The sequence below is a fragment of the Etheostoma cragini genome, chromosome 6, assembly GCF_013103735.1.
Source record: "Etheostoma cragini isolate CJK2018 chromosome 6, CSU_Ecrag_1.0, whole genome shotgun sequence".
Taxonomy (NCBI): domain Eukaryota; kingdom Metazoa; phylum Chordata; class Actinopteri; order Perciformes; family Percidae; genus Etheostoma; species Etheostoma cragini.
This window is the reverse complement of record NC_048412.1, coordinates 27,059,652-27,072,793: the sequence shown is the minus strand read 5'-3', so window position 1 is coordinate 27,072,793 and position 13,142 is coordinate 27,059,652. Positions and strand designations below refer to the sequence as shown.

General features: G+C 40.9%; 1 protein-coding gene across 1 annotated transcript in view; it reads left to right on the top strand.

Annotated features, from left to right (window-relative positions):
• Positions 1 to 13,142, top strand: part of atg5 (ATG5 autophagy related 5 homolog (S. cerevisiae)) — a 30,722-nt gene that overhangs the window by 12,767 nt on the left and 4,813 nt on the right. Inside the window, exon 7 of the mRNA XM_034874707.1 lies at positions 5,900 to 6,017. Coding sequence (XP_034730598.1) covers positions 5,900 to 6,017 — 118 coding nt within the window. The remainder of the gene's footprint in view (positions 1 to 5,899; positions 6,018 to 13,142) is intronic.

Genomic DNA, 13,142 nt, shown 5'->3' with positions numbered 1-13,142 from the left:
GGGGGGGGGGGGGGGGGAGAGACCGTCTCGCTGCGCGGAAAGTGAAAATTACTATCCTGCTTTTAAAGACCGCTTACATTGTTGCTCTACAGGTACAGCTCTCTGTTCTCGTGCCGTGACTCAGTGCTTACTTGCAAACCCTCAATGCAATAGCAGGCAGTCCACCTCCAGCAGCCTCGGTGTTGTGGTGTTGTGGTGTTGCGGAAGCTGCATGCTTCAAAGAATTCAGGTTTATTACCTCCAAGGTATCTTGGAATGGGTGACTGAGACGAGGGGGAGGAGGTGACTACACAGACAATTACAAAACATGGGAAACAGTTCAAGCCCAAGGCAACAGGTGATATGCCTGTTGTAGTGGGGAAGATTGCCCTGGGGCCTTTACAGGAATAGTGTCTGACAGAACTATGACTGTCAATGGAAAAACATTTACATTTTGTAATTAGTCTTCTGCTGCCAAACCGCTCGAAGGATTCCAGATTTAGATTTCTATGTTATGGTGTTGGGAAACCTAGCTGATCTGCACAGTCATTCTTGATCATGTGATAATTAATTCTGTATCTTTGGATTGTTGCATTTTCGTATTAAGGAGTTTGTTTGCCCGAGGTACAATTTCTCTTATCTTTTCCTTCTAGTGGTATGTAGTCAACAAATCCAGCCATCAGCTTTTGGTTGCTGAAAGTTAAAGAAAATATGGTTGCCATTTTTAGTTACCTTATATTTTGAGTAATTAAGATATTATGCATTTATACATGTCAGCTTAATGAGGAAAATGTTACATAAAAGATCCAAAGAGTTACAAATATCCTTTTTGTTTTTTGTTCAGGTTCACTTGCTTCTTTGTCAGTTGAATCAATTTGAACTTGTGAAGCAAATTAAATTGTTGGACTGTTTGGTAAAACATTTAACCCGTTAACACATTTTCCTCGTTACCGTATGCATGTGTGCATGTGCACATCTAACGCTGTCAACAGATTTCATAGAAACTAGAGTATTTCTTTGGTAGAAAGTAGTATTGAGTGTTGATGTGGAGGCACATATCTCAGAGACACAGATATCTGAAACCTGGGTAGATAAAACCAAAACTATCTGCATGAATACTATAGGTACGGAAATTACAGTATTTTCATTTAAACATCCTCATAAACTGGATGGTGCCAAAAAGACGAATACAAATCATTCTGCTAACCTGGTGCAGCTGAGAGATTCTGATTAGCGAGATGAATGGTGAAGTACAAGAGATCAACCTAGTGTGCAACACTTGAGCCATGAATCATTTAGAATTCAATTCAGTGCCCCTTGATGGAGTTCCTCCTCTACAGGTGTGCATTTCAAGTTCTGGAAAAATGAAGACTGCTTAAAATGAGGTTAGAATTTTAATTTACGAATGGTGTCAGAGTTCAGTGGAAACGCTTTCTCTCACCCCTCTCTATTCGAGGCAATAGAGAGGGGATTGACTGTGCTGGGCATCCTTCCATTGTTTTACCATCACTTAGGCAGATTGAAACCCCTCCATCGATTAGGCGACGTCTTAAGTTGCGCTGCTCTTTTCACTCAACGAGAGCGAGCCATATCTTTTCGCCTCAGTCCCAATGACACCTCGCTGCCTTTGTGTTACCATGTGCTGCTGTGCCAGCTAAGGTGTCACACCAGGTGAAAAGAAAGTGTCTACGTCCAAGCATTATCACGCTGCTCGAGGGATCAATAGCACCTTCTTTATGTGGTGACCAGCTCAATTATTCATGGCTGGCTACTTAAAAATGCAATGAAGTAGCTGTCACTTAGCGCACTCTCTCTGCTCTGGTTCTTGCCGAGGATCCCGCACGAAACGCCGTGCTTCCTGTCAGTGACTCAATCTTTCTGTGTAACCTGAGCACCGGCTTCGCACCTCCACTGCCACCTTCGTCTTGCTGATTCACGCCTGGCTCCGTGGTGTGTAGTTACCCCTCGGTTACTCGATCCCTGTCCTCGCCGGTTTCCTTTTCACAGCTCCATGATTAGGGCCTCATTGTGTGTCAGACTCTCCGTTTGACACCTCAGGTTGGGTATCTTCTTGCACCACGTTTGTCCCCTTGTTCTATACTTCTCGGTGAATAGAGCAAGACGTCACGTCTAATACTGATGACTTTTGATCGAACGAGTACTGGGCGATAAATTCATAGTTTTTTCCACTTTTAGTGCAATCAAATGGTAATAATATGATTAAATTATCTTCTATAATATTGAAAAGTCTGTTTAATCAATTCAAGGAAAATTGTATTGAAAGAATTACAAAATTAAATTTTTTCTGTGTATACTGGTGTCAGGTAATGCATTGAGTGTATCTGGTTAACGCTGTCTCTGTCCATGGTTCGGACAGGACCCTTTGTGTTATTCTCTTATAATCCTCATAGTTAAACAACACAAGGTGATTGGTTGATGTCTTTATTCGCGGTGCAAAAGCACAGAAATCTACCTTGTTTTGATAAGAAATAACGTCGCTTTATTGCCGGGTAATATTTGTGTTCTGTGTGAAAGTAACAAAGCAAAAACAACTGTTCAAAAAAATACATTGAAGTGGAAACAAATCGTACAAAATTAAACTGTAAAAACCTTAACAATGGATCACCATTCATTGCGTTGGACATCAATTTGATTAGTTTATACACTATGGCAGATAGGTCTACTGAATTAAAGTGCTTGATTAATGATTTACCCAAAACCATTATAAAGAACCGCCTGACAACTCCAGGACGGTGCCATCGACAGGCGACCTGTCTCCTGCCCTGAGGACACGGGTCACCCGGTAACCAGAACTACTGAATTTTTAAACTCTGGAGTAATAGCAAGGCTCTTGACATTAACAAAGAACATACCTGCTGATGTATCAGAATCGGCTTCATGAACTGGACTAACAGAAGGTAACAGGGCAACATAAAGCATGTCAAATTGAGTCACATGAGTTGGAAACCATAACCCTAATATTCTGTGGCCAACTGAGCCTTAGACTTCATTGTATTTACCCGTAGGAGGTGTTGAGCATTTATCATATTAAATAGGTTCTCCGTTGTTCTCTTGGATTTGAAAATGCCTCAGTGTTCATGGACTGCCGACATAAGCTGCCCGTAAAGCTTAAGGGCATTCACGTTATAGTACATGCATGATTGGGCCATAAGCTTTCTGCAGAGCCCCAAACTGTGAAATAACTGGTTGCTACCAATGGATCATGGGTGTAGGTGTGCACAACAGGAAAACTATGTGGTTGAAGGCGTATGCTGGGAAAAGCATTGCAAGCTGGTAGGGGTAGTTCGTCAATGGAATAGTCGGTATAACGTAGTGTGTGTGTGTGTTCAGTTCCAGTGTTCAACCCGCACAATGTGTTGTTGAGATTGTTTGCCTGCTCCTCCAGAAACCTCTGTGACCTACAGTTACCCATGCTTTGGTTTTTGTGTATCTTGACAGAAGTGTAATTCTCAGTTAGGCATCCCCTAAAAGTTGCCTGAATCTGCCGATGATAATTCAATTATTTATATTTTATTAAAAATGAGTGTGCCAGACATCTCTTTGGTCAGCCTTGTCTACAGAGCTCAAGATTCCTCTTCCATTTTAACTATTGTTAACAGCCTGAACTTAAATTTCAAATGGTCCACCAACCTGAAGTTTGTAATTCGTAATATGTGAGATAATCAGATCCAACAAAACCTACTGCCTCTGTCTTTTACCACTCTTGAGTCAAAGTCCATTACCAGCTCTGGACATAGTTTACTGGATTTCTGTCTGGTGTCTGGAGGTGATTTCCCACCATGTTTCCCGCATCTCTCACACATGGTATGTTTTGGAAACAGGGTTGCAGATCAGAGCTGCAACAGTCATGAGGATGTTTTCTGCATACGTCATTAATGTTTAGCTGTTCCATCATGACTTTGTCAGTTTACATTTTAGGCATTTAGCGGTGGCCCCTACGCGGAGTGATTTGCGTTGTGGTAAGCAGCAGGATACGCTTTGCTTCCTTGATCATTGCCATGATAAGTTACTAATTGGCAGGAGGTCGCAGGTCAGGGATTCGTCATTGTGACAGAGTGCCTTTGATTTTCAGAGCTGATAGGATTAAATAGTGCAGATACTTCTCGGGACCAAAATGTCCCAAAAAAAAAAACCAAAACTCAGTCAACTGTCTGCATTAGTCAGTTTAGAAGCTGACTTTTTCTCCCATACGTTAAGCGTAACTCTCGCCAAAATGCAACCTAGTGTCTTTTTGTGTTTTAAAAGCATAAATAGGACATAAGAGCCACTTTTTGGAGGTTGAGCATTAAGAACATTGCTCAACATTGTTTGTGTGTGTTCACAGAGTTCACTAAAAAGGTTTTAACAACTCACTGTAGCTCATGTTTTTCTTGTCGCTGTCTATCGAGCCAGCAAAAATAGTCGAGGGAGGAGAGTAAAGATGGAAAGCTCCGAAAGCTTAGTTCCATATAAATACACGAATAATTTGTGGTTTTGACATTAGTGGAACACAATTTTGACCTTGTAGTTGAAAAAGGAGCCTCATATAAGCATGACATTTCCTCCTATGAGGAGATCAACTCTTTCTGACTGGGAAAATGTTGGATAGCGTAAACAACTACTGCTTACGTGAGTTGTGAGTTCTTTTTAGTAAACTCAGTGAACACAAACAACTTTCTTAATGCTCGAGTTCATGTGTAGAGCCCCTGGAGGTACTTGGAGCTTTCTTAGTGTTTTAAAAATAGCGTTTTTTGACGCTAGCATAAGTGCCCCTAGCTCTCCCGTTCAAAAAGGCATTTGACTGAAAATTAGAATATGTTAAATATTAAAAGTGGGGCTTCTGTCCTAAATAATCTTTTAAACAAAGGTTTGACTCGAGTATGATTTAAGCAGCAGTTAATGACTTCCAGACGGATTCTGATCAGTAAAACATGTCAGTGTCGCACGTAACATATGTTGAAATAGTTCAGATTGCTAAATATCACATTCTGAGCAGTCGGGCTCATCAAAAGACTACATTCCCAGCTACGCAGACAGTTCATTCACAGCATTTGCGTGCATAGTGGGGAGGATTTTTTACACTATATTCATCACCTTAAAATTTCCCCCTTAATGTTACTTCACATGCAAGTGTCCCATTTACCAGATATTCTGAATATACCGGAGTCTTGTAGCATCGTCTGATTCACACATCAGTTGAATTCAGCCTCAAGGCAAGGCAGATGTATTTGTATAGCACTTCAGCATTTCAGCAACAGGACAATTCAAAGAGCTTTACACAAAAACAGTTAAAATATAAAACCCGATAAAACACAAGAATAAGAGTTACAGTGCAGTATAAGAAATTAAATGTGAAAGAAATGAACAACCATTTAAAGAAAGGATACATCAAAAGAAAGGTCTTCAGCCTTGATTTAAAAGAACAGAGTAGCAGTGGCTCTGCAGGTTTCTGGGAGTTTATTCCAGATATGAGGAGCATAGAAACTGAATGCTGCTTCACCCTGTTTAGTTCTGACTCTGGGGACAGAAAGTAGACCTGTCCCAGATGACCTGAGAGGTCTGGGGGGGTCGTAGTGTAGTAAAAGATCAGAAATGTATTTTGTTCCCAAACCGTTAAGTGATTTATAAACTAGCAAAAGTACTTTGAAATCAATTCTTTGAGATACAGGAAGCCGGTGTAAAGACTTCAGAACTGGAGTGATGTGATCCAGTCTCTTGGTCTTAGTGAGGACTGGACTGATGTGATCCAGTCTCTTGGTCTCAGTGAGGACCCGAGCAGCAGCGTTCTGTATCAGCTGCAGCTGTCTGATAGATCAAGTACTCTTTGTCTTTGGACTTGCTTTGCTGCATGCTGGATGCACTACGTTTGTATATTTGTGTTGTCGTGCTGGTTAATGTGGCTTGCTCCGATTTGTTTCAGACGATGAGTGACAGGCCGTTCATCCAGAAGCTGTTTCGCCCCGTTTCACCCGAAGGCAACACGCACACCCTTGGGGACCTGCTGAAAGAGATGTGCCCAGCTGCTTTACCAAACAACGGTAGGTCTGCATACACTGTGTGCACACACACACACACACACACACACACACAGGGACAAGGACAGTCAAAGTGTTGCATCTTCATTTATTTTTTTGATAGTGAATAGCATAATCTTTTGTAAGATCTCCCTCTGATCACAGATGATATCAATCAATGTCATCAAAAAACAATACTTCCAAAACCCACTAACAAAAAAGTCTAAATCATGCCAGACATTATTTTACATTATTACATTATTTTAGATTTCCTTACCAAATGTTAGCCCTGTTATCTTTCAGAAGTGAGAGAAGAAAAGAAGCACCTCTGGGGGGGCTGCATTACAGTAAATGTTTATACACGTATGTATGATGTAATTTTCTGAACTTAACAGACCTACTAGCTGATCTATTATTTGCCTCTACCCATTTAGTCATTATGTCCACATTACGGATGATTATTTATCACAAATCTTATTGTGAAAATATTTTGTGAATGCCCCAATATCATCGCAGTATCGATATTTAGGTATTTGGTCGAAAATATCGTGATATTTTATTTTCTCCACCTTTAATTATACATATGGCAAGCAGGTTTGGCATATAAGCCCTGTGTGCACTCGTGGCATACAGTTGAGTGGCAGCTGTGTCGGAGGTGTGGTGATAATGAAAGAAGAGAGAGAGAGTCTAAACAGGCAGTGTCTGCAGAGGAGGAGAGAGGAAGTAGATAAGGAGACAATAGTGTGTTAGGACAGAGGACCCGCAGGAGACTCACCTGCACTGGGTAGACAGAACCATTAAACCCCGCCCCCCCTGCCTCCTCCTCAGTCCGTCTCACAGTCACTCTCATTTTATCACCGGCATCATTCTGGCTGTTGACATTGCTTTTAGATAATCATTGGTTTTGGGTTTCTTTAAATCTCAAAAATATTAAAGTCCCACGTAATATTACAAATGTCTTCAATGCTTAAGTTAGAGGCATTATTTTTATATGGTAATGTGTTGCTTCCAATGTTGGATTCATTCAGATCAGGGTAAGCTTCCAAGCTTTAGCTGTGTCCCAATTCCATACCACACACTAATAATAAACAGTAGGTACTAAAATACCATTTCCTTGTATACTTTTTCGGACTTAGTAGAAATTAACAGCTGCGTCGCTCTTAAAATAGCAAAAACACTTGCGTTGGGTGCAAGATAAAGCCCTCAGAGTCATTAGGTGTAGACACAGATATCCTCTTTCTGTCTCTTCCCCTTTTCCTGTTTCTTTTTCCCCCTATAGTTTACCTGATCTAAGACTCTTATTTTCCTCTTTGATCCTCTATCTCTCTCTCAGGTGTAGCCTTCAACATCTTCCCTGTCTGCTGTAGTTGTCTTTCATGTCTTTGACGTTAAATCTCTGCTTTTCTCTGCTCTCCTCCCTCCCAGTGGAGTCTGCCTGACTGCCTGGCTGATCAAGGTGAAAGTGGCCCTTTTGTCTCCTGTCGTTTGTTTGGTTTCCCCCTCTTCCTCGGCTGGTAGATGAGTCGGATGATAGCCAGAGATTATGGCGGCGTGTTTTGGTTTAGAGAGACCGGGACGTGTGTTCAGCGACTGGGCGGGATGGCGGTGTTTGGGAGGGGGGAGGGAGAGGGGTTTGCTGGTGGTATTGTTCAAGAGTTCAGAGAACTTTTTCTTCTTCTTCTCCTTCTTTTTACTGCCAGGATCCTAACCTATGACAACAAGAAAATCTGGGGTGCTTCACTTGTCTGTGATCTTTCTCTGTGATCTCCATGGCTTTTCCGTACAATCCTCTTCTCTGTTATGTCTTAGAGAGGATTGGTGTTGACCCCTGTGGGACGCCAGAAAAAAAGACAGCCGCAGCAAACAAATGGGGGCGGCTTGAGTTTAGAGGAAGAAAGGAGGGGATTCCCAAGTCTTTCTCAAGCAATGGCCAGAAAAGTCTGCGTTGCCGTGAGGCTGCCCCCCCCCCCCCCCCCCCCCCCCCCCCCCCCCCATGCGGTGGAAAACAAACCCAAAGCATGTTACTGTTACCAGCAGTGTGTTTGAGCTGTCTCGTGTGTTTTGTTATTTTCAACCAGGTGTGTTATTGAGCAAGGTTTTGGCAGAAATCTGCCTTTGGTTTGCAGCATAAATCACAACCTCCAGGGCGATGCTGCCCACGCATGACATGCGTGTATTGACTGACAATTCTTGTAAGCAACTTTTTTTTTTAGTTTTCAGTTATTTATTGGAGGCGAGACCAATCATGAAAACCCCACACACTGATTATTGTTATTGTGAATAATCCGAGGAAACCCCCCACCCCATCTCAACCCCCGCCCCCTCCACAAACCCACCCCAACCCCTTTCTTCCCCTTTTGAGTGACAAATCCACACAACCATACTTTGAGCATCAAACTCCTTCATCCCGTCCCCCCCCATCTCAGTCAACATCTGTGGTACTGCCCACTCACTATTGGCAGTCCTCCTAATACAAGCTGCTGATCAAATGGGTCGGCTCTCTATAGAGACTGGGGGAAGTGGAGGTTTCAGTGGCTGTTTTGATACAGCAGATAGTGGCGTATGTGTCATGTGTGCAGGCGTGTAAGATGTTCCTCACAGAGGGGAATTCAGAATGGCTCGAAAGCCTGCTCGTTCCATAGGTCTGTTGCTGATTGAAAATGTGGTCGGCAGAGATCTTTTGCTTTCTAATTCTGTCTGGACAACCTTACTGTAAAAAGGCTGTGCAACCTGTGACGTTTGGCCGTGGATTTTGGACTTTTTGGAGTTTGGAAAAACATGTTAATATCCACCTTAACATTGTGACACCATTACAATCCTATTTTATTATTCTTTATTCAAATATATATAAGATAGCTCCTTGTGTTGACAGTAGTTATCATGTCTGTTTTCTTTTGTCTAAGGTTTTTCCAGACATAAACACATTTGTATCATAACATTTCAAGCAATACACCGCCCTAGTTCCGATATGCACAGACATGCAGTAGGTGCCGAATGTGAAAACAGAAAGAAATAAAACAGATACACAATTTTAGGTAAATTCAAAGTAAACTATAGGCAAGGCAAGGCAGGGCAAGGCAGCTTTACTTGTATAGCACATTTCAGCAACAGGGCAGAAACAAAAACAGTTAAAAAACAGTAAAAAAATATAAACAGATAAAACACAAGAATAAAGACAATAACAAGTACATCTAGTATAAGAGGTTATAAATTTCAGACAAAGCCCTACTGCTTTTTTAATTGTTTGACATCACACAAATTAAGACAAATTTCGCAAATCACGCGCTCTTTAGCTGTAAAAACACTAGAATATTAGGAAATAATGGTGCAACATTACTTTTAGCTTTCTCTCACACATAAAGAACAAGTTTTGGCGGCCCTTGTGCCATGACCATCAGTACCGGTGCTGGGTTTTTGTTCAGTCTCTTGAGTCTCAGTTCTCAGTCTCAGGAAGAAGAATTTCATGGTGCATTTTTTGGTAGTGGTCCAAAGTATTGTGTTTCATTTTTATGGAAAGAGGAGAAATGCCCCCCCCCCCTTTTTTTTTTTTAACCAAAGCCACTCCGCTGGATTCATCCGTCCTGGCAGCACGAGTTCTTTCACTGAGTGGCGGTGCTTGGTTTGGGCTCGACTTGGTCACAAACTTTCACATTTTACACTTTGTTCATTCAATTAATTTTACAGCTAAAGAGAACACTATACGTGGTTTCTGAAAACATTTGAAGTAGGAAACAGGCCACGCAGTCAGAGAATCTGGTTTCACATTTGATCAGTGCTGCGTGGTTTGATCGCAGTTCACACGTTAGAAACTTATCAGCTTGGATTGGAAACTCAACGTACAAACGCCATACAGGGAAAAAATAAGAGGATTTATTACCAAGTAAGTAACACTTAGGAATGATGTTAGTGCATACATAAGCACATTAAACAGTATTATGAAATAAACAAACAATAAATACATAAACAAATATCTACTATATAACTTTAATATTAAGAAAAAAGAGATAAGAGAAAAACATGATTATCTTTCTGATTTTATTTTATAAAATTTATTAAATCTTTGCTCTTTATAAAGCAAAAAATGCGAATTCTTTTCAGGTGACTACCTCTCAAATTGTAGGATATGTTTCTTTCCTTTTTATATACAGTATATATAATTTTAAATTGAATATGCAAATACAAAACAATACATTTGAAGCCAAAGGGCTTTGGGAAATTGCAAAAATCCCAAAATAAATTAAAAACATTTTTACTGACTTATCAAAAGACAAAATTACTAATTAAAATGATTGTCTCTTGCAGCCCTGCACTCTTACAGTGCTGAGTGCTAGTTGGACTTTCTGTCAGTCAGTCAGCCAATCAGCCAGTCAGACCCGCAGCCAGTGGTGCAGTTAGCCAGCCAGTCAGTCAGCCAGCCAGTCAGCCAGTCTGACCGGCTGCCAGTGGTGCAGTTAGCCAGCCAGTCAGCCAGCCAACCAGTCAGCCAGTCTGACCCGCTGCCAGTCAGCCAGCCTGACCCGCTGCCAGTGGTGCAGTTAGCCAGCCAGTCAGCCAGCCAGTCAGTCAGTCAGCCAGTCTGACCCGCTGCCAGTCAGCCAGCCAGTCAGCCAGTCTGACCCGCTGCCAGTGGTGCAGTCAGACTGGGTGCTTGGCTGAGCAGAGTGCAGCGTTGTGGTCTTCCTAACTAGTGGTTGGCTTTGCTCGGCTGACAAAACATGTCGTCTTGGCCGGCGGTCGTGTACTACTCAACCACTGTGTGTGTGTGTGTGACTATACTCGTGGGGTCCCAAAAAATGGGAATACAGTATACTTGTGGGGTCCGGACAGCTTTGTGGGGCCAAAATGGGGGACCCCACAACTTTAAAGGGCTGTTTGAGGGTTAGGACTTGGTTTTAGGATTAGGGTTAGGTGATTGTTAGGGTTAGGGTCATGGTTAGGCATTTAGTAGTTATAGAGTTAGGGTAAGGGGCTAGGGAAAGCCTTATGTCAACGACGGATCCTCACAAAGAGAGTAAGATGCGGTTTGTGTGTGTGTGTGTGTGTGTGTATGTGTGTGTGTGTTTCAACAAGCAAGTTATTATTAATTTGACTGTGGCTGGAGGAAGTATTTCCACTTTCTGCTCCCATAAGCTCTTCCAATAAGAAACTTTAAGTAAAGAAAAGTTAAAGTTCATAATCAGAGATGGATTACTTGGTTGAACAGTGAAATCTGAATCTTTTGAAATTGGTTTTAGTGATTATTTAGCATTATTTGATCCGGGAAATGTGGCAACGGAATTTTGTTCCCTCTCAGATGTGCATGTGGTTTTCAGTCGCTGTTTTTTTGGCTTCGAGTGAAGTTGTTCATGCTGATGGTCAACGCTGTTGATGAATCACAGAACTGAGCGTTACTCAAACTGGGGAAACACCTCTGTTCACTTCTATTCCTGTAAAACCAATCTACTGACGGGAGATGTACCTGTACTTCTGGGCAGTCCCACCTGTCAACAGTGTCTTTGGATTTATTATCATATTGGAAATGTCAGAATCAACAAGTTGCATCACGCATGTGCTTAAGTGGTTTGATGGAAGGTAGAGTGTGAGGAATATTTAAGATGCACAAAAACACCATCAAAAAATCTGCTTTTTTTTCTCTGCTGTGTTAAGTTTGTAGCATCTATCATCTGTCAGCTGTTCTGAGGTCACAGATATTAATGTGTTTATTGCAGGAATTCGAACACAACCCAGACTGACCTTATCTCTGTGTCTGTGTGTGTGAGTGAGAGAGAGAGAGAGAGAGAGAGAGAGAAAGTGTGCTCTCATTATTGCTGTCATATAGGCGGGATCACACCTTTTACTTTCTGTGCTTCTGAACAATTGTTGGACACTTTTCTTAAAGCAGCTTTACAGTCAGCTCCCTAAAAAAAAAACCAATTAAGCATAAAATAAGGGCTCAAATTAATTATGTAAGAGAGCTGAGGGTTACGCAGCTGCAGATTGTCCTTCAAATTAAAATATCAATAAACATTTTAAAATAACCGGCTGACGATTAACTTTTTACCTCCTTTCAGTACATTTCAACTAACATCAATGCTTACCCTTTGACTGCCTTTTCCAACACTTTCAGTGCTTGAACCTAATTTGTTTTAATGCCGTCTGTTCAGTATTTCCCTCTTTCACAGCACATGTAACGCTGCTGCTCTTACAGTTCGTGCTCTTTCAGCTGCTCCTTAACTACCAGCACTCGTCTAAATAGCCTTACTTTACATATCATGATAATGCTGTAAAACACATAAAAGAACCCGACTACCTTCAGTCGAGAGGAAATTGCATCGGTACAACGACAAATTGAATTTAAGCTGGTTTTATTTATTTATTTTTTATTTTTTTCAAGCTTGTGGCTCAGTGGTTTTAGTGCAGGAAGCCAACAATGCAAGCAAGTACTAGACCTTAAATCCTCAATCTGCTGAACTCCTTAAACAGTTTCATTTAGTGGGAGAAAATAACAACAGAATTGTGTGTTTTTTTTAATTTAATCCACCAACACCAAAATAATTTGCTACACATTTATTATGTTTGTAATCCATTTTCTTGTGTGTTTTTCGTTGCTTTGCCTTCATGGCCTGTACCTTGCTGTAGTGACCTTAAAAATCACCAGAGCTGCTAAAAATCCTCCAGTTAATGTTTATATTTTATTTTGGAAACAGAAACTCTTCTGCTTACACATCTACAGCCTGCATTCCCAAAACTTCCTGCAGTCACCAAACGTTTCCTTTTTAATCCTCCTGCAGGAATTCATCCATGCCTTCATCAGTGATCTACCTCTGTCCTAGTACATTTAATAATAATAATAATAATAATAATAATAATAATAAACTTTATTTACATTTTTTGTTCATTACTTTTTTTGTAAACAAAGTTACAAATTGCTTAACAGTACAATAACATGGCAGATCAACAAAGATAAAACAATTTAAAAAAAATTCCCTGTTTTACATTATTGGAGAAAAGGATCAACACGAGAGAATAAGTATAATAAACTATCAAGTTTTAATGTCATTTTCAGAATAAGGTACTAACAATTTAAATAAATATACTGTATATACAGTGGGTACGGAAAGTATTCAGACCCCTTTAAATTTTTCACTCTTTGTTTCATTGCAGCCTTTT